Genomic DNA, 25,175 nt, shown 5'->3' with positions numbered 1-25,175 from the left:
AATTAAATGGGACGTTCTCATTTCACTCGCGACAATTTTATGTGAAGATTTTAAGACTACGTACAATAAAACTTAAGAATTTATTGTCAAGACTACCCCCTGTGACGGATAATTATCCCGTGGTACCTTTTGAAGACACACGACACGAACATTTTGTTATTTTATTATACTTGACTTTTTTTGACCTGTTTTCGATATTATGGCCACGAGAATAATTGACGTCGTTTCTCAATTTACACCTTAGCTATTTTTGGCATGAAAATCGTGAGATTCGAGTTGCAAAACCAATTATAGCTAGCATTTAGTTAATTGTCAATAGTCCTTGTCTTCGTCTTAATAGCAAATGTTTGTCATTTGTTTCATTAGGAATTCAAAGTTATTATATATATTATCCCAAAATAACGTGCATTGTCGGTGAATATAACTATATTTTCGCACAAGAAACACAATTTGTTCCATGAATACAGCAAATCTTGAAAGCAAGTTGGAAAGTGCAGTCTCGTTCAACAGACTTGTAGCTTCGTATATTAGTTCTACTAGGTAATGTTCAACAGAGGTGCTAATTACTTTGTCAAACATATTTCATATTTGAAACAGCGGGCAATAAACAAGCATCAGCTAAATTACTACAATTATACCTGTATTAAATGGTCTTAGTAGACATAGGCACATAGATAGTTAATTTTAACATGGTACAGGAATAACGTCAGCATGGTATGCTTAAAATGTATTGGTTAGTGAGAAAGGAGCCCACCACTGCTTCCCAAAGTCCACTTCTTCAGTTGTAGAAAAGAGACGATGCTCTACACCGTAGATATCTCTGCCTCGCTTCCACAACTGCAAATATCTAACTCAAAGAGGTAAATAATACCAAGAAATTAAACAAACAGCCTAATGTATAAAATTAAACTACATTTACAACCAATCGATTCCCCGGATATTTTCTAATTAACAGTTGCTTGCTGATGCACTCCATTTCGCCAAAACGCGTAAAACCAGCCAACGGCTCATAAGGTGTAAAAGTAACTTCAAAACATCTGGTTTTTTTTAGTATCATTTACCCGTTACAAGGTCATAAGTACTGAGAGCAATACGTCATAAATACTTTACGCATAGTTTAATAGCTAGTAAATCGCAAAGGAATTAAGATCGGTCGGCGTTTTGTTGTGCACCAATGGCGAGACATTAAAATGAGATCCTTTTTTATTGCTTCAATTTATTTGCGACAAAATTAACATAATAATTAAATGTACTGTTATTGTACACTTTTAAGCGAGCGACAAATTGCGTGAAACTCTTTAATGTTTAGTACTTATAAATGCGTGTAAATGACCTTTTAATGGCCGACGCCCAACTAATTTCGGCTGATAATTTCGGAAATAAAAACCATGTCCCATATGCACTCACGGATTAATACTTGTTTTCCAGAATACTGGAAATATTCATATCGAGTATTAAAGAAGCCTTATTATGCCAACGACCTCATAATAAGCAAATGTTACGATCTTAGTACGTATTCGATAAAAGTAAGATCCTACTTTACTAGAGCTTAAATATATGTAGCTTCCTATGCAGCAAATAGAATATTTTCGAAAGCTATATAAAACAAACGCCAACTAAATGTTTTATGTATGCATAAAATCAACAAGAGACTTTAAACTTTAAGCGATACCTAAGTGTCGGTATCAATAGCAGAAATAAAAGATCATAACCTACAAGATGACACTTTAATTACTTTTGTTAAATGAAAAACATAATCCTATAAAATACCCCTATAAAGTATAAAAACAATTTGTATCTCGTTAAATATTTAAGTGAGGTAATAATGACCGGTATGTTGTCCGGTGGTTATGATGTGCTACGTCACATACGGACCAGTCCGAGTCGACAGACTAGTTTTGCAACTTTTTAGCGCAAGTCTCCGGACACATGTAGGATTGCACATACATATGTAAGTCTAAGCGGCAAAACCATGTTCCTTGTTGAACCGAGTTACAGATATATTAATCGATTAAATCCATGTTCATTACTCGTTGGGAGTTTACATTATGTTTTTCTTTCTTTGTGTTTCTATTATATTAGATTGAATATACCTGGCGATTGTTATGGAATATTTTTTTGAGGTCTGAGGGCATCGCGATTAATATGATAACTATTTACATGCTGATGAAGCATCTCATCAAAATGACTCAAATTATGGATATCCAGATGTAAGTATAAATATTCAAAAAATCGGATAAAGATTACATAAAAGCCAAGAACATACCTTTATAAACGTTGAATTAGTAACATAAAAAAGCCTTACAATAAATGATCAAAAACATTGAATATACAATTTTCTAAATTCTAAGTTTGTATGGGTCTTTATTAGACATCACTTTGTCCAGATAGAATCTTCAGTGATAAACGTATAACTGTAAGGGCACTGCTGAGATTCGTATTCGATAGTAGCAGCAAGAATTCCAGTATTATCAACACTCCGCTATTCAATCAAGCCAACCATCCCAGTACAGCTGTTAGTTGTGAAATAAATTCGGGAGATTATCGTCCGTACTAAATCTGAGTAAAATCTTAGTGTTCTTTTACGACTGTCGTTAAAGTTTACTTTCCTAGATTTCAATTATATATTTTAAGATAATCCAGAAGGTGTATCCGCGAAAGCTTTTATATTTATTACAAAGTTAAACAATTAACAGCTATCTCAAAAAGTTTCTACAATTGAATCGGGTACGTGGTACTTGCTTCTAGTTCATAATTTACTGAGAGCCGTTACAATGAGTGACCGAAGGAGCCGCATTCTGTGCGGGCCAGCGCGGGGCAGGGTGGATGCAGCGCGGCGCGCGGCGAGGAGGGGCGCAGCACGAGCGCGCCACCTCGTAAATCTGAACAGCCCGAGGCACGGACCTGCCTCCGAGTACATCGTGGTGCGAAGCTACTTAGCAACTAGAGACAGTACCCAATAAATTCTCTATAGGTGAAAGTTATTATACTCGCCGTATAACGTGTACGGAACTTGTTGTATACTAATCGCTCGTTTGTGGTTAAGAGAGTTTGTTTCTTAAAGAAAAACTCGAACCGATAAATATCTGAAACCACTTAAAACCGCGGCAAACTTACGGCTGGTAACATTATATTGTTTCGTAGATTAAAGTTAGCTTTTGCAAAATTCACTTAAGAAAGGTAAGTTTTATTTTATCACTTACAATACTTAATCGAAAGTTGTAACCTCGTATTCAATCCGTAGCAAACGATGTAACATTTGCGATTCCCACATTCAAATCCCATTGTACAAGAGGAGGCATATAAAGGTGCACCTTTTCAATTATTGAAATAATAGCGAGTTATTGAAACAGTCGCAGTTCAGATCGAAGGATTGTGCTCTCGCCGTGTTTACGACGTAGGCCGTGCGGCACAGATTTATAGAGCCGCGTGTCACCTGCCAACCGCAACACTATGGCCGTCCCGTAAACAATACCAAATAACACAGCCCAATTTGAAACCTATTCTATCCCACGCAGAGCTTATATTATTATTATTGCTTCCAGCGGTAGCTGACTTCAAGGATGCCATGGTATAAAACAATTAAATGAAAATGTTTTGCAACATACTTTAATTTGAATCGTATATAAATACCATGTTTAAGAAGGCATGTACAACAAGCGTTTGAATTCCTTTAACAAAATAAACTGTAAGCCCAACTCCAATTAACTTAAACTCTCAAGTTACAACATATTAGTTGTTATACTTCAGAAGTTAGACCTGCGTTTCCAAGTTTAACTTAGAGGCTGACAAGAGACATGCCTTAACAACCCTATATCTGTGAGAAGTGGACGGCCAGGGACAACCGATACGGCGGCCACCACGACAGCGGTATTGTTCCGCGGCGATACAACACCGAGCCTAATTTATACCGATAGTGGCATCTTGTCACAGACTCTCTAGATCTCCGAAGCTCTATAGAATTTTCTATATATTTTACGATAAAAGGATGACTTTTTGATTTAAAGGGATTTTCTTTTCTTTTCAAACTAACTTTTTTAGATTTATTTACATTACTATAAGTTTTGACAGCATTCTGTAGTTAAATTTGCTTAGGTTAATCTGGAATATTCTTTCTCAATTTCTCAGACAATAGGTAACAAATATATTTCAACTGAATAAAATATTTAGGTTACCAACCTACTCCCAAAACACAAAGAAGGTACTATTGTGAAAATATTTAGATACATCGCAAAAATCCAGTCTCAGAGCCAAAAAGCTCGACTCGCTGCGATCCCTAATTCCCGGAAGGATAAAAGAAATAGTTTCAGATGTGTTACAAACAAAAATGAGGCAAAATTGAGTTTGGAACACGGAATCACACAAAAATCAAATTTCGTTTATATGACAAACATGTTTCGTACGTAGCCGGTGACATTTTATTAGCTCAGGACTCGTATGGAGAATATGAGGACATCAAAAGGAGGTGTCATCGCTAGCGCGGCACTGTTTACGTGTGGTGAATATCGTGATACACCACGCTCCGCGCGCATGATGTATGTAAACAAATTTGCTAAATTTTGATTAGATCATGGAAGAGGTACGCGACTGAAATAAAAGAGGTCTGTGTCGCCTGATGCTGAGCCAACACTACGGTCGCATACCAGAAACCTTGTTTACGAGCAAAATTGAAAATAAGGAACTTTGCTCAGGAGATCCAGCACCAGTTTGAGCTCGTTTTCAGACACGAGTTAACATAAAGACGTAAGAACGTTAACGCAAAGAAAAAGATTTTAATTCAAAATAATTTCAATTATTTCTTAAATATAAATGGAACGGAAATATTGACCGATTTCAATTGGAATAAGATAACGTTTCGGAATTTGTGACCGGTCAGGACAACGGCCAATACCAGCCGACAAACACCGGATTCTCCGATCAAAGAGCAACTTTGAGCTAATTCGGACGCTTGCCAGCAACCTGCCTGAATCCACTGATTCAAACTATAAATATTTATTTGTGTCCCTAGTCAATTGGCCGAAGCAAAGTTAGCTACATAACTTTAAAATTATCAGGTTGCAGTAGGTAGACTAATGTTAAATTCTGCTTTAGTATTTAATGTATGTTTGGACATGAGCCGAAATAAACCTTGCTTCGAATAACATAACAAAACAAAAGAAAACAAAATACATTCCCCGTGTGCCTAGTTAAAATGCGAAAATACGGCAACATTTCAGATTGGGTACATTAAACTTTATACGGATGTCGCTAAATTGGACTGTTGGTTAGTTTGTTCTTTGCCAAGTTTTTTCCTGTCCAGCCGTCGAGGGCCGGGGGAAATGGTCGTGGACCGGGTAATTGTGTTAAAACTTTCATCAGGAAGTGTGAAATTTTGCGAAAGCAGCGAGGCCAATGTAACCGCCATCCCACCTACAAGTTTAATTTGTTTCAAAATTGTGATGAGACACAAAGGCAAAAGTACAAAGTCAACGTTATCTATTTCATAATACAATCATATAAAACAGAATGAATGGCGGAGCTGCACTTGTTATTCATAACACTCACAGAGAGACACTTGAAAACACAGCAATGAATAAGCAATTACACATGACAGACAACATCAATGACTCTTAACACTCAATTAAAAATGAAATAAATAATTCATATCCAACGCAAGTTGTATTATTTTTATTCAATGAGTAGGGCACTGGGAGACACAAAGCTTGAATACAAATGTATTTGAAACACGTGACTCGACGTAAAACTGCCGTGGGACAGCGTGGCGCCACCAATCTCACTGAATTTTATATACATGGAAATATGACAAAAATGTCATCATATTGCAAAATGAGTTTGTGACAACTTTGAATAGATAAATTGGTGGTATTTGTCACAAGTATCTATACAATCAGATACTAATGTTTAAAAACCGGTCAAGTGCGGGTTGAACTCGCAAAACTGAAGATTTCGAACAAATAGGGTAAATAAAAATCTTTTTGTATAAAACATAAGACACTGATTAAACTCATGACCGAACCAATCGTTGCTGAACCTTGTTTTATTTTTTAGCGGTCATAGAAATAAATCTGTGAAAATTTATTCTGACTCGATAACACGGAGCATATGATACAGCCTGGTGACTGAGTGACAAACAGCTGAGCCTGAGAAATAGGGAACCGTGTGTCCCATTTGGGTAGAGAACCCAAAAAGGAACAGTTATAATATATAAATATAAGTTACGATTATGAAAGAATAAATTAAAACTCCTTACAAATAATAATCATGAATAATTGATCAGGCGTTAAATTTGTCGGGCCATTACAACACATAATAGAAACGAGAAGGTAACATCCCATTATCGCCGAATATTGGAGATGAGCTCAGCAAGAAACAAGCGACATATTTCTCCGGAGAGTTTCATTGGAGTATACAGCAGTTGAGTATCATTAAAACAATATGGAAGTGTCAAAGAGCCAGGAGCAAAATAACAAAGCTTGATCGGATGCGAGCTACCGTACTTGTGTGCTCGAACTCGTGACACGTCCGCCGGCATAACAAACGGAAGTTGTTATTACGAAAATATATGCAAATTACCAGCTCACTGGAAATATCCCTTTTTCAGTGTGGTAGTTTTTTGTTCTCAGTGCCCCTGGTCTTGATCATTTACATCTTATTATTGGTATGTTTTAGGGGATAACATGTCGAATTTGAATCGTGTTTACCGCCGCCTCGAGGCTTTGCAGGTTGAATAAAAAGCGATTTCACACGGCACGAACACGCTCCTGGTCTTCCATGATAGTTCTCTTATTATTCAAAACGTTACTCTACCAACAAAAAATATTATTTAAGTTTTAAATCAATGCACGGCATGCACGAAACTTAACACGCACGTAAAAATAATGTAATCGTTTAAATTGGAAACCTTAACCAGGATCAGATTGTTAAGTCTATATAACCGTTTAATCGACGTTAAGCAAGGGGCGCATTAACTTTCCATTTTTGGTAAAGCGGACACAATCGTTAAGTCGACTAAAATAAATTTCGTGGGAAGCTTCCTAACTCCTACCGATTAAGCTATTGTAAATGCAAATGGTCTCTGTGTGGTTCATTCAAGGTGTATATTGGTTCGTGTGGCATTTGTATCGAACATTCGATAATAAAGTTATTGAAAGTGGTAATAAGATTAACGGCTTGTTCGTTGCGCGTAAATCACGATGCATTACGTCGCCGACGACAGGAGGCTCGTATCGCATTACAGTGGATTAATTGCGGCTGAGCCGGCTGTGGCGACAACTGGGGCGGGGCCTGCGCCCGCGCATACTACACCGCCGTGTATAGCTTTTTGTTCCTAAATTTACAGTGCAATGATTTCTGTCCGATTTCTGATTTAATTTTTGTTTCGACGTGGATGTGCGATTGGTACTGCGAAATGGCGATAAGACGCTTGAATTACAACCTTAGCCCTCGCCTTTGAGTAAATGGTATGCGTCATTATCGGGAAGTGTAACGAGCGCGGTCGAATCGCAACAAATCATCACGACGAGGCGGCCGCGCAGCGGTGCGCCCGCCGCGCCCTGTCGCTCACTGCCGAAATTAATTTCCCGTAAAATCGCTTTGGCGATCTATCTTTTTCTGAGAAAAATAATATTCTTCGAGGTGCACTCAATAATAATTTCTCTGGTAAGAAACGCTTAATCTGCATTGTACGAGCGCAACCTGTTTATCTCTATATGAATTGAGACTGCCCACTTGTTCGTACTTTAAAGAAAATGGCTGGTGCGCAAACAAATTATTAACTTTCCTTATACGGTGTGAAGTATGTAGCAAGTAGCTGTCTCCATGCCTTTGATAGACACTGGGGTTTTTCTACGAGACGTCTGCTTCATTAATAACCACCGTTAAGATATTCTTGTCACATGGCTAACCTGGTTTTTGTTCGTTTATTATTGTTTCGATAATGAAGCACCTAGTACAGAGAGATTTTTTAGAACATTTAGCAAAATAAACATCCACTTAACTTCACCCTTCAAAAGATTCAAAGCTGAAATGGAGATCCTTGTGTATGGTTGACGAGTCGACTTACCTCTGCGGGATTATTTATTGATGTATAAAATGTAAAATGTTTCCTCAATAAACCAAAAAAGGTCTCAAGGCTAAAGGAACTGAAGAATTGAAAAGACAATAACCAATACTAGTTCGTTCCATACCAGCCATTGCAAACACTTTTTCGAGTAGTTCTTGGAGTTGTATCACTACAGGCGTAGTTGCATATCAAAATAAAAGGCGTCATTCATTGTCCAGCCGTTCTAGGCAAATATGGCAAAAATTCCCTCCAAGTTTGCAGTGCAGTGTTCCTTGCTAACGAATGGAATGAGAGGACAAAAAGTGTCCGCCCGACTATTCTTAGCTCCCGACACGGTGCTGCTCGATTAGTCGCTTAGCTGCCAAGGAATAACAAATAATGAGATGCCTCAAATAACACGAATTTGCATAGGACTGTATAATTGTAATATTGAGAAAATCATGAATACCACACGGAGGAGGTATTTTAAAGATTGAAAGAACTGTAAGATATTACTAATTTTACATTTAACTTTTTCTTATTACTTATAATAAGAATGATGTGTATTATGGTTAAATGAGCCATACCTTCCAATGTACCAGACCGTAACATAACAATTTGTGGTCAATTATGAAACCGAGATAATTTATGGTATTGTCTTCAAAAACCTACTTTTTATCTAACCATCCTAAATTAAAAAAAAACTAAGAAATTTTAACTTCAAAGAAAATTCATTGAAACAAAAAATACCATATCAACTAATTTGTTATTCCAGTTTATTGACGTTATTTCCTCCCGTTCGATGTCCAAAGTCAACCAGTGAGAACTTGAATGCACCAGAGTCCTGTACTTGGAAAAATAATTGCTCGAGCACTTACCGTTTAGTAAATGGTATTCGTACTAAAACTATTCGAAACGCCTAAATAAAAAGTCGGCATTTAAATAACTTAGCCTAAGAAGAAAATGTAATGAGATAGGCATACGGACCTTAACCGTAATCACCGTTCGACCGTGTGAAATCAAATTAGGAACGCGATGAGACTGATTAGCCTTCATCAGTAATAAGTAATAAAATAAAAGCAGTTTTTTTAATAATACATGCCATAGAAGACGTCGTTGACTTCCGGAAAATCTAAAGGATGCGTATTAGGTTCTTAACCCTAAATAGGAAAGTAACAAAATAATTGCCGCTACCTACTGTCAGTCACGTTATTATATACTCAAATTGGTGTCTTGGCCTTTGAGAGGATTTCCTTTCTAAGTTCATCGACATTTATAACTAGGCGAAACGCGAAAATAACTTACAAATAACAATATACGATCTAATAATAAGATAGAAAATATACTATATAATTTGGTTTAGCAACATTCGTTCACCCGAACATTAGTCTAATTATAAGGGTCAACGTTCCAAAAGATAATTCAAGGCACATTATCAGGTGAACCAGTCCTGTACCTGTAGATAGCAGAGCGTTAGATGAGCGTGATTTATGTGAAGCGACGACATTAAATTACATCTAGAGCGAACAACGCTATAAATTATCTGTCCGTATTGTAAATCTGCCGCGAGTATCGATGGTCAAATCACTAGCCAAAGTGTATCGCAAGTTGATGAGTTGAGTACAGTCTGGAAATATCTGATCAACGTACTTGTATGTATATCAATGTCAGACTGTGTTTATGTAGATTATTGTGTAGTTTTATGCATAGGTAATACTATAGTAGTACATTGAGAAAACTTTTATGAATAGTACCAATTATTTGCCTCAAAGGCAATTTATTTGAAATAAAGGACTTTAACTTAAAAAACTGTATGTTTAAAGTATGCAATGAAAATTGTCAGGGAGTACTTTTCGTAAAGTAGACTGCGCCGTTACGATCGAATTATAATTAACCACTTCGCACCGGTCTCAATAGCAAGTAATAAGCAGGAAATTTACACAATTTTGATCAATAATTAACACGTAACTGCGCACGATATGGTACATTCGAGTCGTGGGGCAACGAATTCCTGTGTATAGTATACACTATACATACGGATACAAATCGGTGACCGTTAAAAATAAATTATAAATAACAAGCGGGCAATAAACGAGCTGTTCGCAGGTCGGAGATGCAGGCAGATAAATCACGACGGGACTGGCGGTCGGGACGGCCCGTGTGTAATAGTGTAAGTGTTACGAATGAGAAATGTGATGATCTTACCATCTACATATTCAATAGTACTAAATACACGTTGATTTAGCCGTTGTTAGCAATTGTTACTTCGTTTATTTTAGTTCGCGTATTCGATTTGGATCGAAATTCAAATAGTAATTGAGGTGGAATTTGAAGCTTCAAACAAATACAATACGACACAGTGAGATAAGTTTTAATCTGATGCCAAACAAAGAGAAACCACTAATGGGTTTTTCATGCACCTGTCTTTAGTAAAATAAACTGAGCGTTTGCATTTTAACAAAACGGCGTTATTGCAAACATGAGCTAAGAAGGTGTTAAGTTTGAGGTGTCGAGTGACTTTCAACACATACCAATTATCACCACGCCGAAATTAAAAAAAAAAGATCTTAAAAACAACGAATGATTACACGCTACAACTTCACATCAAGTCGTGAATTATTGAAAAAATGTTAAGGATAACATAAATAAACAAAAGCATTATAATCGGCTAACATATATTGTAGAAAACACCATATTCTAGTAATATCAGGTTTTAATTCAAGTATGTATAAATAAATGCCTGTTGAGAACGAGATCGCGATAGACATCGAATAAGACACAAAGAAATGAGCACTGAATCCCTTTATATCCAAGATAAAGCTTTGAAAAATTACAAAAATTACTCGAGCAACAGCAAGCCTTACTTTTGTAAAATAAAATGTTCCATTAAAGCAGGTGCCGGGCATCTCGGCGCAGGGGACTATGACACTCTCAATTATCAAATTATCGTCATTGGCAACTTGATACTCTCCTTAATAGCGGGTTTCGAGCTTTACGCTCGACTTAAAAAATATCCACGCTATTTATTATTTAAGCATCGCAAAAGTAGTGTAAACACGAAGTGGTTAAACCGGTATTAAATCATCTAGAGATGTCTGTAATTTATGGATGGTCGAGAAAAATAATATTTGTAGGTGCTATTTTTTATCACATAATATGATATGACATGGTCAATTTACATTTTCTTTCAACAAGTCTTATTCGAAATATGTATGTGTATAATCCGCTATTGATGACATATTCATGAGGCTTCTAGGTAATTTGTGCATCTTGTAAATGTCAAGAAAGCAATTTTAGCCTCATAATGCCAACATCGTGTTCGTCTAGCAGATCATGTTATGATACACTACAAACAGAACATTTAAGAAGAACTGTACCTCGACCATACCATATTATTAACCCTTCTCAACCCTTAAAATATATTATATACAAACACTATAAACTTATCAAGGTACATAAACCACAAGTCATAAAAGATACAAGCCAAATCCGAACAAAATGACTTCCGAATGTAAATAATTGGTGCAACAGGTGCGATATAAATCTCATACAAACGAGGTGGTGATTAAGACGATCGTACATCAAGTGTTAGCGGCTCACCCGCTCACCACACGCGATGCCCCTATTCGCGGCGAACCTATAGGTAATATCGATATTGAGGGAGCAACATCAGTACCAGTAATCCTATTCAAGTAAAAGTACCCATGCGTTTGCAAGACCCACTCGTGTAATAAAAGTAGTAACTTGTAGAGTTCTTAAGCCTAAGTTATGTGTGTTCACAATAGTTCATGAGAGATACTTGTAGATACAAAATTGCCTCTTCGAAAATTGTTGGCGTTATGTATGTTATTATAAAGAAATTTATCGTAACACAAATCTGACTCACAGCTCCGTTGACGATGGACCTTTTCTACAAGTACGTGCAATGGCCGTGTTGATTCTCACAGTGACCCACTTTTACTTGGTTGGAGACAGATTTTTCTTTCAAATGTTCTATTTGACATTTCCTCGCGCCGACAATCGGGCAAACGGCCGGAATGTCCCAACGGAGCTCTAGCATACCTATTTCCAGTGGTAAATGTACGAAGAATTTAATGCTACATTTTCGTCGATGAATAGGAAATGGTTGGCTATTTAACGAATTTACTAGTAAGCTATGTAATAAATTCAACTTGAAAGATTTATATTATAAAAATCAATATCTAGCCCTTTTCCTCTTTGTAAAGCAAAACTCCTTAACTTTAATCATGTATGGAACATTCACGAGCAGACCGTAGTCACTCACTTAACACTAACGAAGCTTGATGTCGAGTACGCCACGCACGATGGACAATTTCATAAAACATAATATAAATTTATTGTGGTTACCTTATGATAGAAGTACTAAAGTGACGATGCAAATTCAATTCTACGTTTACACATCTCGTACTCAACGCTTATGGACGAAACAATATGTAAGGCAACGGTACAAAATGATCGACTAGCAGACACGAATCTCTTGCATGCCTATTTGTTGAGCGCCGAGCGAGCTCTACTACTTTTTTCCTAACTTGCAAGTGAGCGATTTATCGCTAGCAGCTGCGATTTTTTTCTGGAGTATGGACACCATAAATCGTGTACACTGCTTTTTCAGTGCACATGATGTGCGGAACAGATTTCATCAGGAAATTCATGGCGTTATAAAATTCATAGTGATTTTACAAGTTCTATATGATATAGCGCAATCATGTTTTTGAGGTGAAAGTCCAATTAAATGCCATTTCGTCGTCAGTTGAAAATTTTATTTACGCCTTAGCTTGCACTTTATCTTGCACAATTGGATTCATAACAATCGCGAGTCTTTCTGTTTATACTTGTCTCACGAGTGAATTATGCGCGAGAACTTTAGTACGATCGCATTAAGGGGCAAATGAACGTTGACAGGTTAAAATAGTTTTATGTTTTCAGTTCTCTACAGCGAAATGCAAATTTTAATACCAGATAACAAGAGGACAAAAAGACACTGTGACGAATTGCGCATACTCAGAGTAAAAACAATATAAGATCTAATTATCACAGATGTTTAAATACATGAGTGTGCAGAGCTTAAAATTTATTGGTATTCAAGTTGGAAATTGTATTTTCTGAAGAGGATACAATAAATATCCGAAAGGTCGCGTTAACGAGCCGCCCCGACGCGAGACGCACGGAACAATAAAGTACGATTTTACTGAAGACTCGTGAATATAAAACACATGAGGATAACAACATTCAATTTGGCAAACTTTGAAAAGATTTCAATCAAATCAAAATCAAAATCAAAAATTGTTTATTCTTTAACATAACCTTTTACATTCAGTCTTACATAGAGACCTCCTTTTAAGTAAACATATACCTGTGTTAGGAGGCCCCGCTCTTCAAACTATAAGGAAACTTGGTAAAAGTTGTGTACAAAGAATAATATTTGTAAATACAATCAAAAATTAAAAGTAAGCTTAGATGTAGGATAAAATTAAATGAAAACAAAAACTTAAAAATAACTTCTAGAGATAGTAAAAACACAATAAAACTTCTAAAATATACGAAACACAGTAAAACTTAAAAACGAGAGTAATCATCAAAATTTTTTTGTAGTTCTAGTATAGTGTGTTCGTATGTGTACTGTGTATGCATGTTTTAGGTGTGTGTGTACGTGTGTGTGTAGTGTGTTTGGTGTGTGTGTGCGTGTGTGTGGTGAATGTGTATGTGGGTATGTATGTTAGTCGCTTTTACTCATTTTAATGGAAAAATAGTTCTATATCCTCATACGACTTTGGTTTTAGCCATTGAACAATAGCCTTTTTGCAATCCCTTATAGAAAGAGGATAGATATTTATTAACTTATTTATTTTATTATACAGGGCTGTCGATTTTGAGAGAAATTGTCTTTTTGCATATGTTGTTTTAACGAATACTACTGGTGCTATGACGTTTTTACTTCTTTTATTTTGAACTGTAGGGTCATACGGGAGGGTTTTGTGCAGTTTTAAAATAGCATATAGAATATACAGCTTTCTGACTGTTAGCAAATCACTAATAGAGTACAAATCGTCAGTAGGGAACCGATATGGTTTGCAGTACATAACCTTAATTAAAGATCTCTGTGCTCTCTCTAGCTCAAGAAACTTTGTCTTTGTTGCACCGCCCCACACTGGTATGCAATAAATTATTATTGATTGAGCAAGAGAAACATAAATTTGGTTTAGGAGCTTTTTATTCATTATGTGTCTTAAATGTTTAAATATCCAGATTAGCTTCCTAGTACGGGTCATCACCAAATCTATATGAGTATGCCAGGAAAGACGCTGGTCAACTATTATACCTAGGTATTTAATATGGGATACTTTTTCAATTTCATTACAAGTGCAGTTTTTATTAGATGTACTGTGACAATAGTGGATTTTAAGACTATATTGACTATGGGGTTGAGTATTCCTATAATTTGTGAACGCTATGTATTTCGTTTTAGAAACATTAAGTGTTAGAAGATGAGTGTTTAACCAGTAAGCAATTTTAAGGAGACCATTTTCAGCATATTGATGCACGTCATCCCATGTATCGCCCGAGAACACGACGGCTGTATCATCTGCGTAAGAGAATATACGCCCATTTTCTAGAGTCATATTACACAGCAAATTAATATAAATTAAAAATAGCGTCGGGCCCAATACGCTGCCCTGGGGAACGCCATACGTCACTTTTGACTCCTCACTAACGTAATTTCCCACTCTTACTTTTTGTCTGCGATCACTGAGATAGTCTGTTAATAATGCTAACGGGGCCCCCCTTATACCTATGCCTTCCAGACGATTTATGAGTATGGGTACAGAAACAGTATCGAAAGCTTTTTTTAAATCTAGGAAGACGGCTAGGCACTTCTTTCCAGAATCTACAAATTTAGTAATGTGACTACTTAATGTTGTAACAGCGTCCTCTGTTGAAATTTTTTGTCTGAAACCGAATTGAGCTTTTGAAATAATGTTAAATTTGTTAGTATACTTTATTATTTGGTAGTTTAAAAGTTTCTCGACTATTTTAGCTATTGCAGGTAAGACAGAGATAGGCCTGTAGTTATTGACATCGTGTCTATCACCACCCTTATGAACAGGAGTAATGATTGCTTGCTTTAAAGTTGGTGGGAATATGCCTTTTTCGAAACATAAATTAGTGAGCCGTGTTATTAACGGTACGACTATCTCATGAGCAATTTTAAGGAATTTTGTAGGTATGTTATCCCAGCCTGGCGCGCTATCAGATTTAAGACTCATAAGCACGTCATGAACTTCTTCGGGACTAGTATTAAGAAGTACAAAAGTAGAGGTTTGTGGGCTTATGATTCTATCAAATTCTGTGTTGTTTATGGTGGTTATTTCTTCAGCAAGGGTTTTACCAATGTTAGAAAAATAATTGTTGATATGATTAACGGAATCATTAGGTGTTGATTTTATTTCAAATAGTTCTAAATTATGTGTTTTTTTTGGTTTGCGATGGGTAATATTATCAATTACGCTCCAAATTTGTTTAGAATTTTTATTTGCCTTTGTGAGTTGATCTTTATCATATTTTCTTCTAAGTTTTTTAACCAGATTGTTGCAATAGTTACGATACCTACGGTAAGTTATTTTAAGAATTTCATTTTCAGGATCAAGTCGTAACTTTCTTTGCATATTATTCCTGTTTTGAATACAACGTAAAATTCCCAACGTTATCCATGGTTTGATAATTCTGTTGTTTCTTGGAATTAAGGTAGTGATAGTGTTCTGCTGAAGGCAGCTTTGAAGTTCATTTATTAATAATGCAGATAGTTCAACAGGATCATTAAGCAAATTTAGTTTGTGAATAGTGCTTAGTTTTAGGGTAGCTACTGCTTTGTTAAAATCCACATTCGTTTTACTTTTTAAACATTTGTAAGTACTCGTTATATTAGAGAGCTTTAGTAAAATCATAAGATGATCTGTAATTGTGGTATTTAACACTGCAATAGAAGCTGCTTTTCTTATCTTGTTTAGTTTCAGGATAAAGTGATCTAGACAGTTTTGTCCCCTAGTTGGCAAGGCATGTCCTGGTAGCAGGCCATGCATTGCCAACATGTTAAGGTAGCTTAACCTGTTAGTACGATCATAAGTTTGTTCGTTTTGCTTGTAAATAATATTGATATTGATGTCGCCCGCTATTACTATATTTTGATATGCTTTCAGTGTTTCTAGGTGATTGTTTAAAGAAACTATAAAATTATCCGCATTATTATTCGACGGAGATCGATATATAGCGAGTACGACTAGATTAGGCATTATTATTTGGAGGCAGGACGCATGCGTAAGAATTACCTCTTTTACACTAAATTTATGTTCGCATTTCATGTAGACTGCTACACCATCGCAATGATTTATATGGTTACTAGTGGTAAAACTACAATAGTTTTCAATTATGGGAATAGGTTTATTTATGTCTATTCTACATTCATTTAAAATTATAAGATCTATACTGAATCTAAATTGAGATAGTGTAATGAGTAAGTCGTCCATATTACTGTATATGCTTCTTATATTTTGAGCGATTATCGTAAAATCTGAGTTGTGTACTAGAAATTGATTGGAAATATTATCCATTTGATATTCTTTTGAACGCGCGATAACAATGTCATCTAATTCTTGTGTTACTGAGTGTGTGTTATCCATTATCTATGTAAGCTAAGAGACTAAATTTCGATAAATTATGTCGTTCATTTACGTGCCTTTTTATATATAATTCGTTTTTAAACAATAATTCACAATTATAATACCTTTGGTAAACTGTTATGTGTAAAATAAAGAAGTTTCGATAAAACGCCGCGCAAAAGCAAAATGAGACATTATTGAGACAAGGACTTTGTAAAGATTGTTTTATATGATAATAGGAATAGGTGTTAAGTGAGCATGAAATATTGTTGCTTGTATATTTTTCAATTTTAATATACCTAGGTGTGTTTATGTGTGTAAGTTTATATATAAAACTAAAATTACTGCACAAAATGCATATATCGAGAACAAATGTGTTTAAATGAGTTTGTAAAATGTATAATTGTTTGAGTGTGAGTTTTTGTATGTGTTGGTGTATTTTGGTGTGTGGCTTGTGTAGAAATAGAAAGTATTTGATCTGAGAATGTGTGAATTTTAAGAGTGAATGTGAACCAATATAACTAACTTTAACAACATTTTGGACTAGTTTGTATAAGCAAAATAAAGTAAAAATATAAAATAACATACAGTACAAGCAGTTTAGCAGCAGTCATGCTTCTTGCATTAAACTTTGTATTTGAGACTCGTTTCCTATAATGTATGTAGGCGAGCCGTCATTCTTCTTTACATAAACTTTGCCATAAGCGGTCCAGCAGTATTTATAATCCTTAGATTTTGCGAGATCTCGTGCGAGGAAGTGTAGCCGGGAGCCTTTTGCAGTAAGCTGTTCTGAGACGAAAATCGGAGTTTCTTCATTACTTTTGAATCCAAGGTGTTTAGCACAGAGCTTCATTTTATTTCTGATGTTGAAGGTTTTGCACATTTTTAGGACCTCGGTCTTGAGTAGTGTAGAAGAAAGTTCTACAATTATGGGGGTGTTGTTAGTGCCCTGTTTTTTACTTTTAACTCGATAAATGTCTCGTATATCCGTCTTCTTAACATCACTGTTTACGTTTTTCGAAAGGCTTACTACCATATTTATAAGGTCCTCTTTTTCAAAAATTTCAAAGTGATATATAAAGACGGGACAAAATTTTAAGAATTTTATAATAAGACAACAGATTCAATCAAAGTGCTAGGGGATTGGATTTCAAAATGCTTGTGCGCACATTGATCCGCTTACAGAGCTCCGCATATTTAAGCTCACGGATATCTTTCGTAGATCTCGCAAAAAGCCGCGGCGATGTACCGAGAGCATACTTGGCTCTTGGTTAATGATTGGCCCCATATCGAACCAAGGAATCCCTTGTAAAATTACCGCCGCCTCATAATAGGTAGGTGCGTATTTTCGGCAAGATTTCTGATTCTCCCCTTATCATCTCATTTCAATCTTTAGCTTGTTATGAGTCGCTCACTTCACTTGTGTAGAGTGATTGAACCGCTTGATGTTTTTACGTTGTCGGAGAATTTGTTCTTTTACCTTTTTCCTCTCGTCGTCGTTCTTATTTATATTTAAATGAAGATACAGCTTTGATACATATTTGGCATGTCTTATTATAAATATTACATTTGTCAGAATTGATATATATTTTAATGAATCCATCTATTCGTCTATAAATAGTTTAAAATTTGGAGTTGATGGCGATAATGAATAACCTAAGACAAAAATCATTCAAACATAATACACATACAATGAGATCTCCTTCTTGAAATATAAATGTACGCAATTTCTTAATGACAAATACGTTAAAGAAAGCAATATTTCAGGGCAAATATACGAATAAAATGTAATAGTTTTTTTTTTCAAGTGAATCATGGAACTAAAACCGATTCCAAAAATTGTTTGATTGTAAAACAACCTGTAATTCTAGGTACATTTTAAACTGTTGGTGTAGTTTAGTGCAAACGATTCTGCGAACTACTGCCTTTTAACGTAACGGTTCCAAGCAATCATCGTTGTTGAGATTGAAATGTAATTTTATGTAGAAACCAGCACTCTGACCTACGGCGGTGCTAAACATTTACATCCACTCAACCTTACTTAACTGATTATCTATCGTAATAAATTATGTTCAACCCGTGAAGCGTTTACACATAGAAATAAATACAGATAATTACGCGGACGTGACCACATACCTATAAATTAATATTTATATGTTTCATTTATTTTATATAAAAAAAATGCAACAATGTTTTAAAAGGTAAATGGTTTGTACAGCCCACCTTATATTAAGATACAATCGTGTCCTAAATCTTGAGCAGGCGATGGCCTTTAATAAGAACCTGCTACAAAAACAGTTTCATAAAATACTTTTATATTGCATATTACAGCAGTAGGCAGTAAGTACAGTAATAGATATCGGTACGATAACGTTCTGTTCAAACAATAAGGCGCCACCATGACAAGATTTATTTAACTGGAAATCGGGTCGTTACTCAAGCCCAAATAGAATTATTCATATTCTCAATATATTTATCTCCGAAGACATACCTAGTGCGTATCCTGGGACAACAGCACAATAGTCCAACATCCTTAACAATGATATATTGACATTCAAAGACAATAAGTTGACACAAATAGGGTACATTATAATACACAATACAATACAACGCGTGGGTGACCTGGGAATGTTTGTGCTACCTACTGCGACAGCCAACGACCGAACATTTAACTGAGAATGTAGCTTACCATGAAACAAAGCTTTGTGTAATTTTCTACATGTAAAATAATTTTGCGTGAAATCTCAGTTCTCATACTTTTCCTAGTAAATGAAATATACTAAAATGGAAACGCCAAATCATATTCAAACTTCGAGAAAGTACGTTAATATAGTCGTGTTTTAGTAACTTATTTTTCAGGTTCCGTACCCACAGGGTAAAAACGGAACCCTAATCAGCTCCGCTGTCTATCCGTTTGGTAACCTGTTTGACCGTCACCGTGTATATCATGAACCATGATAGCAAGACAGTTAACATTTCCATACATCATGTATTCTCTTGCTAAAAATAAAATTACGGTTAAGCCGGTTAAGTTAAGGTTACGATCTTTGTACGCTCATAAATTAGGTGATTAGCCATTTTTTCTTTTAAAGATAAGCTTTTCTTTAGCCTATTAGTAGGCATGGAACCCTCAAGTCTATTCCCACAAGTCCCACGAACACTAGACAGTTTTAACTGTATTTACTCTGCACGTAAAATTTTGTAATATACTCTATGTCAAATAAATGTTACACTAATTTATTAAAATGAATAAACTTTGATATCCCAAGCATCCTAATCTCCAGCCTCGGGAGGATCGTTGGCAACCATAACACAAATAAGGATTTTATTAGCATTCGTCACTATTACTTAACTAAATTTATAGTGTATAAAGTTTTAATCACACGCCAGTTTAGGGCTCGTTTTATCCTGAAAATGGCATGAGGACTATTCACACATGGACAAAAGAGTAATTTACAGTAAAGATAGACTTCTTTGTACATTTGTACTGTAGTTAAAGCATTAACATCTCACCGTTATAGTGTAAATTTGTTATAAAAGAGTGCTTATAAGGTTGAATGGTTTTAAATAAACTTTGCATACAAATACATAGTTCAAGTTCAGATCAAGACTATAGCTTCTTTGAGAGATTAACTTGATAACGACTTGAAAGGTATTAAAAGACATTTGCATTTAAACAATAAAACTTGTTTATGTTAAGTATTTTTGCAAAGTGTGAAGGAATTCAACGGGTATTACAATGAAGATTATGTTAATTTGTATGTAATTTAAATTTAAATATTCCTTTAAATACCAAAATTTACTCACAGTTTAAGATAAGTTCGTTAAAACTTTAGCAGGTGATTTCGAAATGAAATTTATTGAGTGAAAGTAAGCAGTCATTAACGTGGTCTAAATATATTTTTGTCCGTTATAAACTTCACGTAAGAGAAATGTCAGTAAAACTGTTAACATAAGTACTCACTACATAATTAAGTCAAGCGTTTCTCAGAACTATTAAGGCCAAAAATAAGACTCGTATATATTTTTATCTTTCTTCATAATCTAAAAACGCTGTTACAGTTAAGCTTAAGCACTTGTTTTTAGTGAAGCAGTAAATAAAGCCTATTCTAAATGCAAATCATTTTGATGTTTATAGCAATGGAAACCAACCATTCAGACACATGTAAACATAAAGAGGTTTAATTGAATGAGATATTTAAAGAAAATTATTGTTTACTTTTAAATTTCGAACACAATTCTTAAGTAAACTTCGTTAAACGCTGCTTTGAACAAACTAAAAGAACGTCGAAGTAAAGAATGACGAAACCAAAACAAAAGGCGGAAAAGTTAGAAATGTAGTATCGAGGAATAAGTAGGCTAACCTTTCACGATCAAATAAATTGTATAGAGCTGAAGGAGTCAGGGGTCTAAGAGACAGACCGTGTTGAGCTGATGACATGCATGACACAATGGGTATATTAAATGTACTACCATACTTAATAGCTCGTGAGAAAGATACATGTTTAACTTTTCCTAAATAGAAACGCACGTTTCTTCGATTACCTAGTGTGAAACGTTTCGTAATAAGTCAAATTGAAAAATCTATACGAGAATTCTTCATACGCTTATAAATACACTTACATCGGCTAAGAGTATGTAACCTATTAATAAATGTATTACGGATTTGTATATTGACAGCTAATAAGTGGAGAAAAGTTACCAGTCAAAATAAATCTAATGATATTAGACGTCACCACAGTCAACATCGAGTGTGTACATGTGACTACGAAACGTGGGAAACATTTATAAAGCGTTGTCTGTCCATCCGTTGACCCTTTAACGGTACTACGCCTCTGACCGATTGCATAACTTGATTGTATACTAATAGAAAAATATATACATCTGTTGTAAATTATGAATAAAAGTAAAAAAAAAATTATAAAACGCTTTTGTAAGTCGAAATAAAATTCAAAAAGTTGCGCCCAACGTGGGGCTCGAACCCACGACCCTGAGATTAAGAGTCTCATGCTCTACCGACTGAGCTAGCCGGGCTTGTATCACTTAGTCGAAATTACGTATTTCTTATCGCAACGTTAGTTAGTGAGGTGACGTCAAATAACAATCTATAATTAGAAATAGTGCGTCACGATCTTGTGTTAATGAGAAAAATATTGATACAAGATACGTTTTGTTTTTATTACAACTTGTGATAAATCGAACATAAATACGGGCTTTGTACAAAGTTTGTATGTTCGACTACGAAAATAGTTACTCTATTTCTTTAGTGCAGAATTTCAAATCGGGCCAGACGGGGCGATGGGCGGTCCGCAAACACTTCCGAGCCGTGTAATTTACTCGTTAGTTCGTATCGGCGTCCTATAGAGACTGTTATTTTATGTAAGAACTTGGCGACCGCCCGCGGCTACACTTCAATGGAATTCGGAAAATTGTGATATTGTAAACTTCTATCTTTTGATAAGTAGATTTCATTGTGAAGACAACGGCAATTATGAAAATATTATTTGAATTTAGTATTAAAGTTATATACATTTTTGGATAGATTTTTTCTTCAATGGAATTCTATATGTACTTACTATAAGATAGGAAAGCTGTATCTAACTAACCTAAGGCTAAATTAAGCTCTCCTTAAATTGAATAGCGTTCATCATATTTAAAAGGATGTCAGTTCTCTTTAACTATGCCCAGATTAAAGAAATATGGACATCATAACTTGGATTTAGCTACGATTGACACGCTTACACTTGCTCTGTTGACATAAACATAATTTTTCAGACTTTAATAGTGTAGCACCTTAAGTGCCAATGACAGTGATAACCCATTACTACTCAGATTATTTAAAAACCATTATATTTTACCAACAGGCTCACACACTCATAAAAATAACTTATAAATATAATAACGAGACATCGTTAAATTGACACAAGTCTTAGTTAAAAATGTCCCTCGGGATAGACGTAGCACTAAGCCATGTCCGAGTCTCGGAGGTATGTTTGTCGGCATCACACACAACCGAGACGTCTCATTTGGAGCTGTCTCCTGCCCGATTTATGAGACCGTAATGCGCGCACTTCTAAGGACAATCTTCCATAGAGAAACGCAATATAAAATATGTGCACTAAAATGCAAATATATCGCTTACTCATTTCCCATAAGGAGGTTCCGAACCAATTTAGTCAGATACCGAGGTATCGCAATCGTTTTCAACTGGTTTTAACTATTATTCCGTAAGGTGATATCCTATTGAATGTTAAGGTTGTAAATGCTTTGCACAGCGAGTTCGTAAAGTTTCCTATCGTGTCGATCTGCTGTGAATAGGTAAGCAGCTGTTAGGAATCGCGTGTTGATTAGTTTTATGAGAACAGCGTCATAATTTACAGCTAGTTAGCAATCTGGTTGTGATCGGTATGAAAGGTATTAAAGAGGAGGTAATGAGATAAGATGTAATCGTGGTATGTAGGCTATATTAGATCTAATGTTATTAAATCAAATCGCAGTTTACGCTCACATAAACACAGGTAAGTGTTTTTTAAATGTTATGTACCAAAACGGTGCCAGTGAATTCTTGATGGTGATATTTCAAATGTGGACATTAAGACAAAAATATGTCTATTGACTTTTCCTACGCAACTGCTGATACAGTCTCTAGAAAACACATCGTCCCTGCATGTACTTTGCCTGGAATCTATTTGGATATTGCACTCAACAATCAAGTAGTTGAAATTTAAAAACTTTTACTTTATTACGATACCTTCGGTAAAGACATTGCCATTTTGTGGACGACAGTCCTTATATTGAGTCCGTTACTCCAGTCTCTGAGATGCTTTGTGAGCCCTTTCGTTACGGGGAATTATTATGGAGATATCTTATTTGAATATTATTGTAGACGACAGATATCTTGATCTTATAAGGTTCCACCTTAGAATATATTATAACGCGAAGGAGAAACTGGACAATCACGAATATGTCTAACGTTTAATTGTAAATTTTAACACTTAACTGATTTTGTATGAAGTAACGGCTGTTGTTTGACTTAATCTGGTTTTTACCTGCAATTAAAGAAAAAATGTTTTAAAGTATAGAAAATGAGAAAACAAGATGTGCACTACGTCTTTCTTCACAATCTTGGGAGCCCAAGCAAATAAGAGAAGCTATCTTTTAACATCACAAACAAACAAGTGATGCTTGAAGAAGCTTGTCTGATTATAATATGTCTGTATGTATGTATTATAACATGTCTGATTATAATCAGAAAAACAAAACCCAACAATCAAGACAACATACAAGAAATATCTTAGTTATCAGAAACTAATCAGAAAGTGATGAAACCGAGCATACTACTAATAAGTCGACATCCAACAAAAAGATATTAAACAAGATAAACATTTGTAAATGACATATCTTATAAGACAGTCCGCAGATAAACATATCCAGGGATCGGCGAGCTATTCATCACTTTGTACGTTAAGTTTAACAACAGTTAAATGGCGGGCCGATGACTGTGAACAATGGCTATCGATTGATAGGATCGGTGATACTGCAGAAGTGCGCGGCGCACGCGGCACGGTTCTGTGCGCGCGCGCAGGCTCCCGGGCAACCAGCCACGCCGCGCTGGCCACCGTCCTAAACTACGGCTATTACGGCTATTTATTGCTTAGGCAATTAATAAAATGATATGCAAGAAATCTATAATTCATATTTGGTTGAAGGAATGAGATAGACTTGTCTCCTACATACCTGTTGGTGTTTAATTTGATGATAGCACGGACATATTAAATGGCAAAATATAAGGCCTAGGCAAACTTTGATAAACGCAGCTCTGTTCTTTTTTGGGTTCTGGACATTGATCTCATCAATATCATGAATATGTAGTAATGTACGTACGTTTTTACCAAATACACTTAAAACGTGACAGACATTTTTAGAACGTAATTCATATATTTTTCAAACTGGAAAGTAATGTTTCTTAGAAACATTGAATCATCCACGGCAAAAAGTTTATATGTTAGTGAAGTTAACACTCTGTTATGATTCTTACAAGTCTAATAAGATTTCAAATTATTTCGTTGTTGGTCTTCAAACTATTCTTCCTAGCATAGTATCGGTCCACATTGTTTCATTATTATCTTACATGTAGGTTCCATTCAGTTTGTAAATAGAAACAAAATCTTGGAATTAGCTTAGCAGTGCTAGCATAAGCCCTGGGCATTGAAAATAAAACGTCGTCTCTGGGACCATACTTAAAGTATCCAAAGGTCCAAAGGTATTTGATATATTTAAAGCATTTGAACAGTAAATATGTCAATAATGTTTATTTAATGGCTATCAAAGGTAACTCGATTACATAATTTTCTGCTCACGTCTCGCCGTAGGTGCAGGGCTAACTTGCATTTATAAATTTAGATGCTCGCATTAGTTGGCGCAGTAAGTTATATTGTAATGCGGGTGCGTGTGTACCT

At 35.4% G+C, this 25,175-nt stretch overlaps 1 protein-coding gene and 1 non-coding gene across 3 annotated transcripts in view; both read right to left on the bottom strand.

The window, feature by feature from the left end:
* The window catches only part of LOC113497903 (lysine-specific histone demethylase 1A-like), a 232,819-nt gene that overhangs the window by 49,522 nt on the left and 158,122 nt on the right, over positions 1 to 25,175 (bottom strand). Inside the window, exon 11 of one of the 2 annotated variants that reach the window (XM_026877704.1) lies at positions 23,622 to 23,765. The exons of the other annotated variant lie outside the window; for it this stretch is intronic. Within the exon in view, the coding sequence (XP_026733505.1) occupies positions 23,692 to 23,765 (74 nt within the window). The 3' untranslated portion in view covers positions 23,622 to 23,691. Of the gene's footprint in view, positions 1 to 23,621; positions 23,766 to 25,175 lie in introns of those variants that run through there. 2 annotated transcript variants of the gene reach the window in all.
* Trnak-cuu lies at positions 21,678 to 21,750 on the bottom strand. The gene has a single exon. It is a non-coding gene; the product is annotated as a tRNA-Lys (tRNA).

Source organism: Trichoplusia ni, chromosome 10, assembly GCF_003590095.1.
Source record: "Trichoplusia ni isolate ovarian cell line Hi5 chromosome 10, tn1, whole genome shotgun sequence".
NCBI classification, from domain to species: Eukaryota; Metazoa; Arthropoda; class Insecta; order Lepidoptera; family Noctuidae; genus Trichoplusia; species Trichoplusia ni.
The sequence above is the reverse complement of the archived record's forward strand: the minus strand, read 5'-3'. Positions and strand labels throughout refer to the sequence as shown.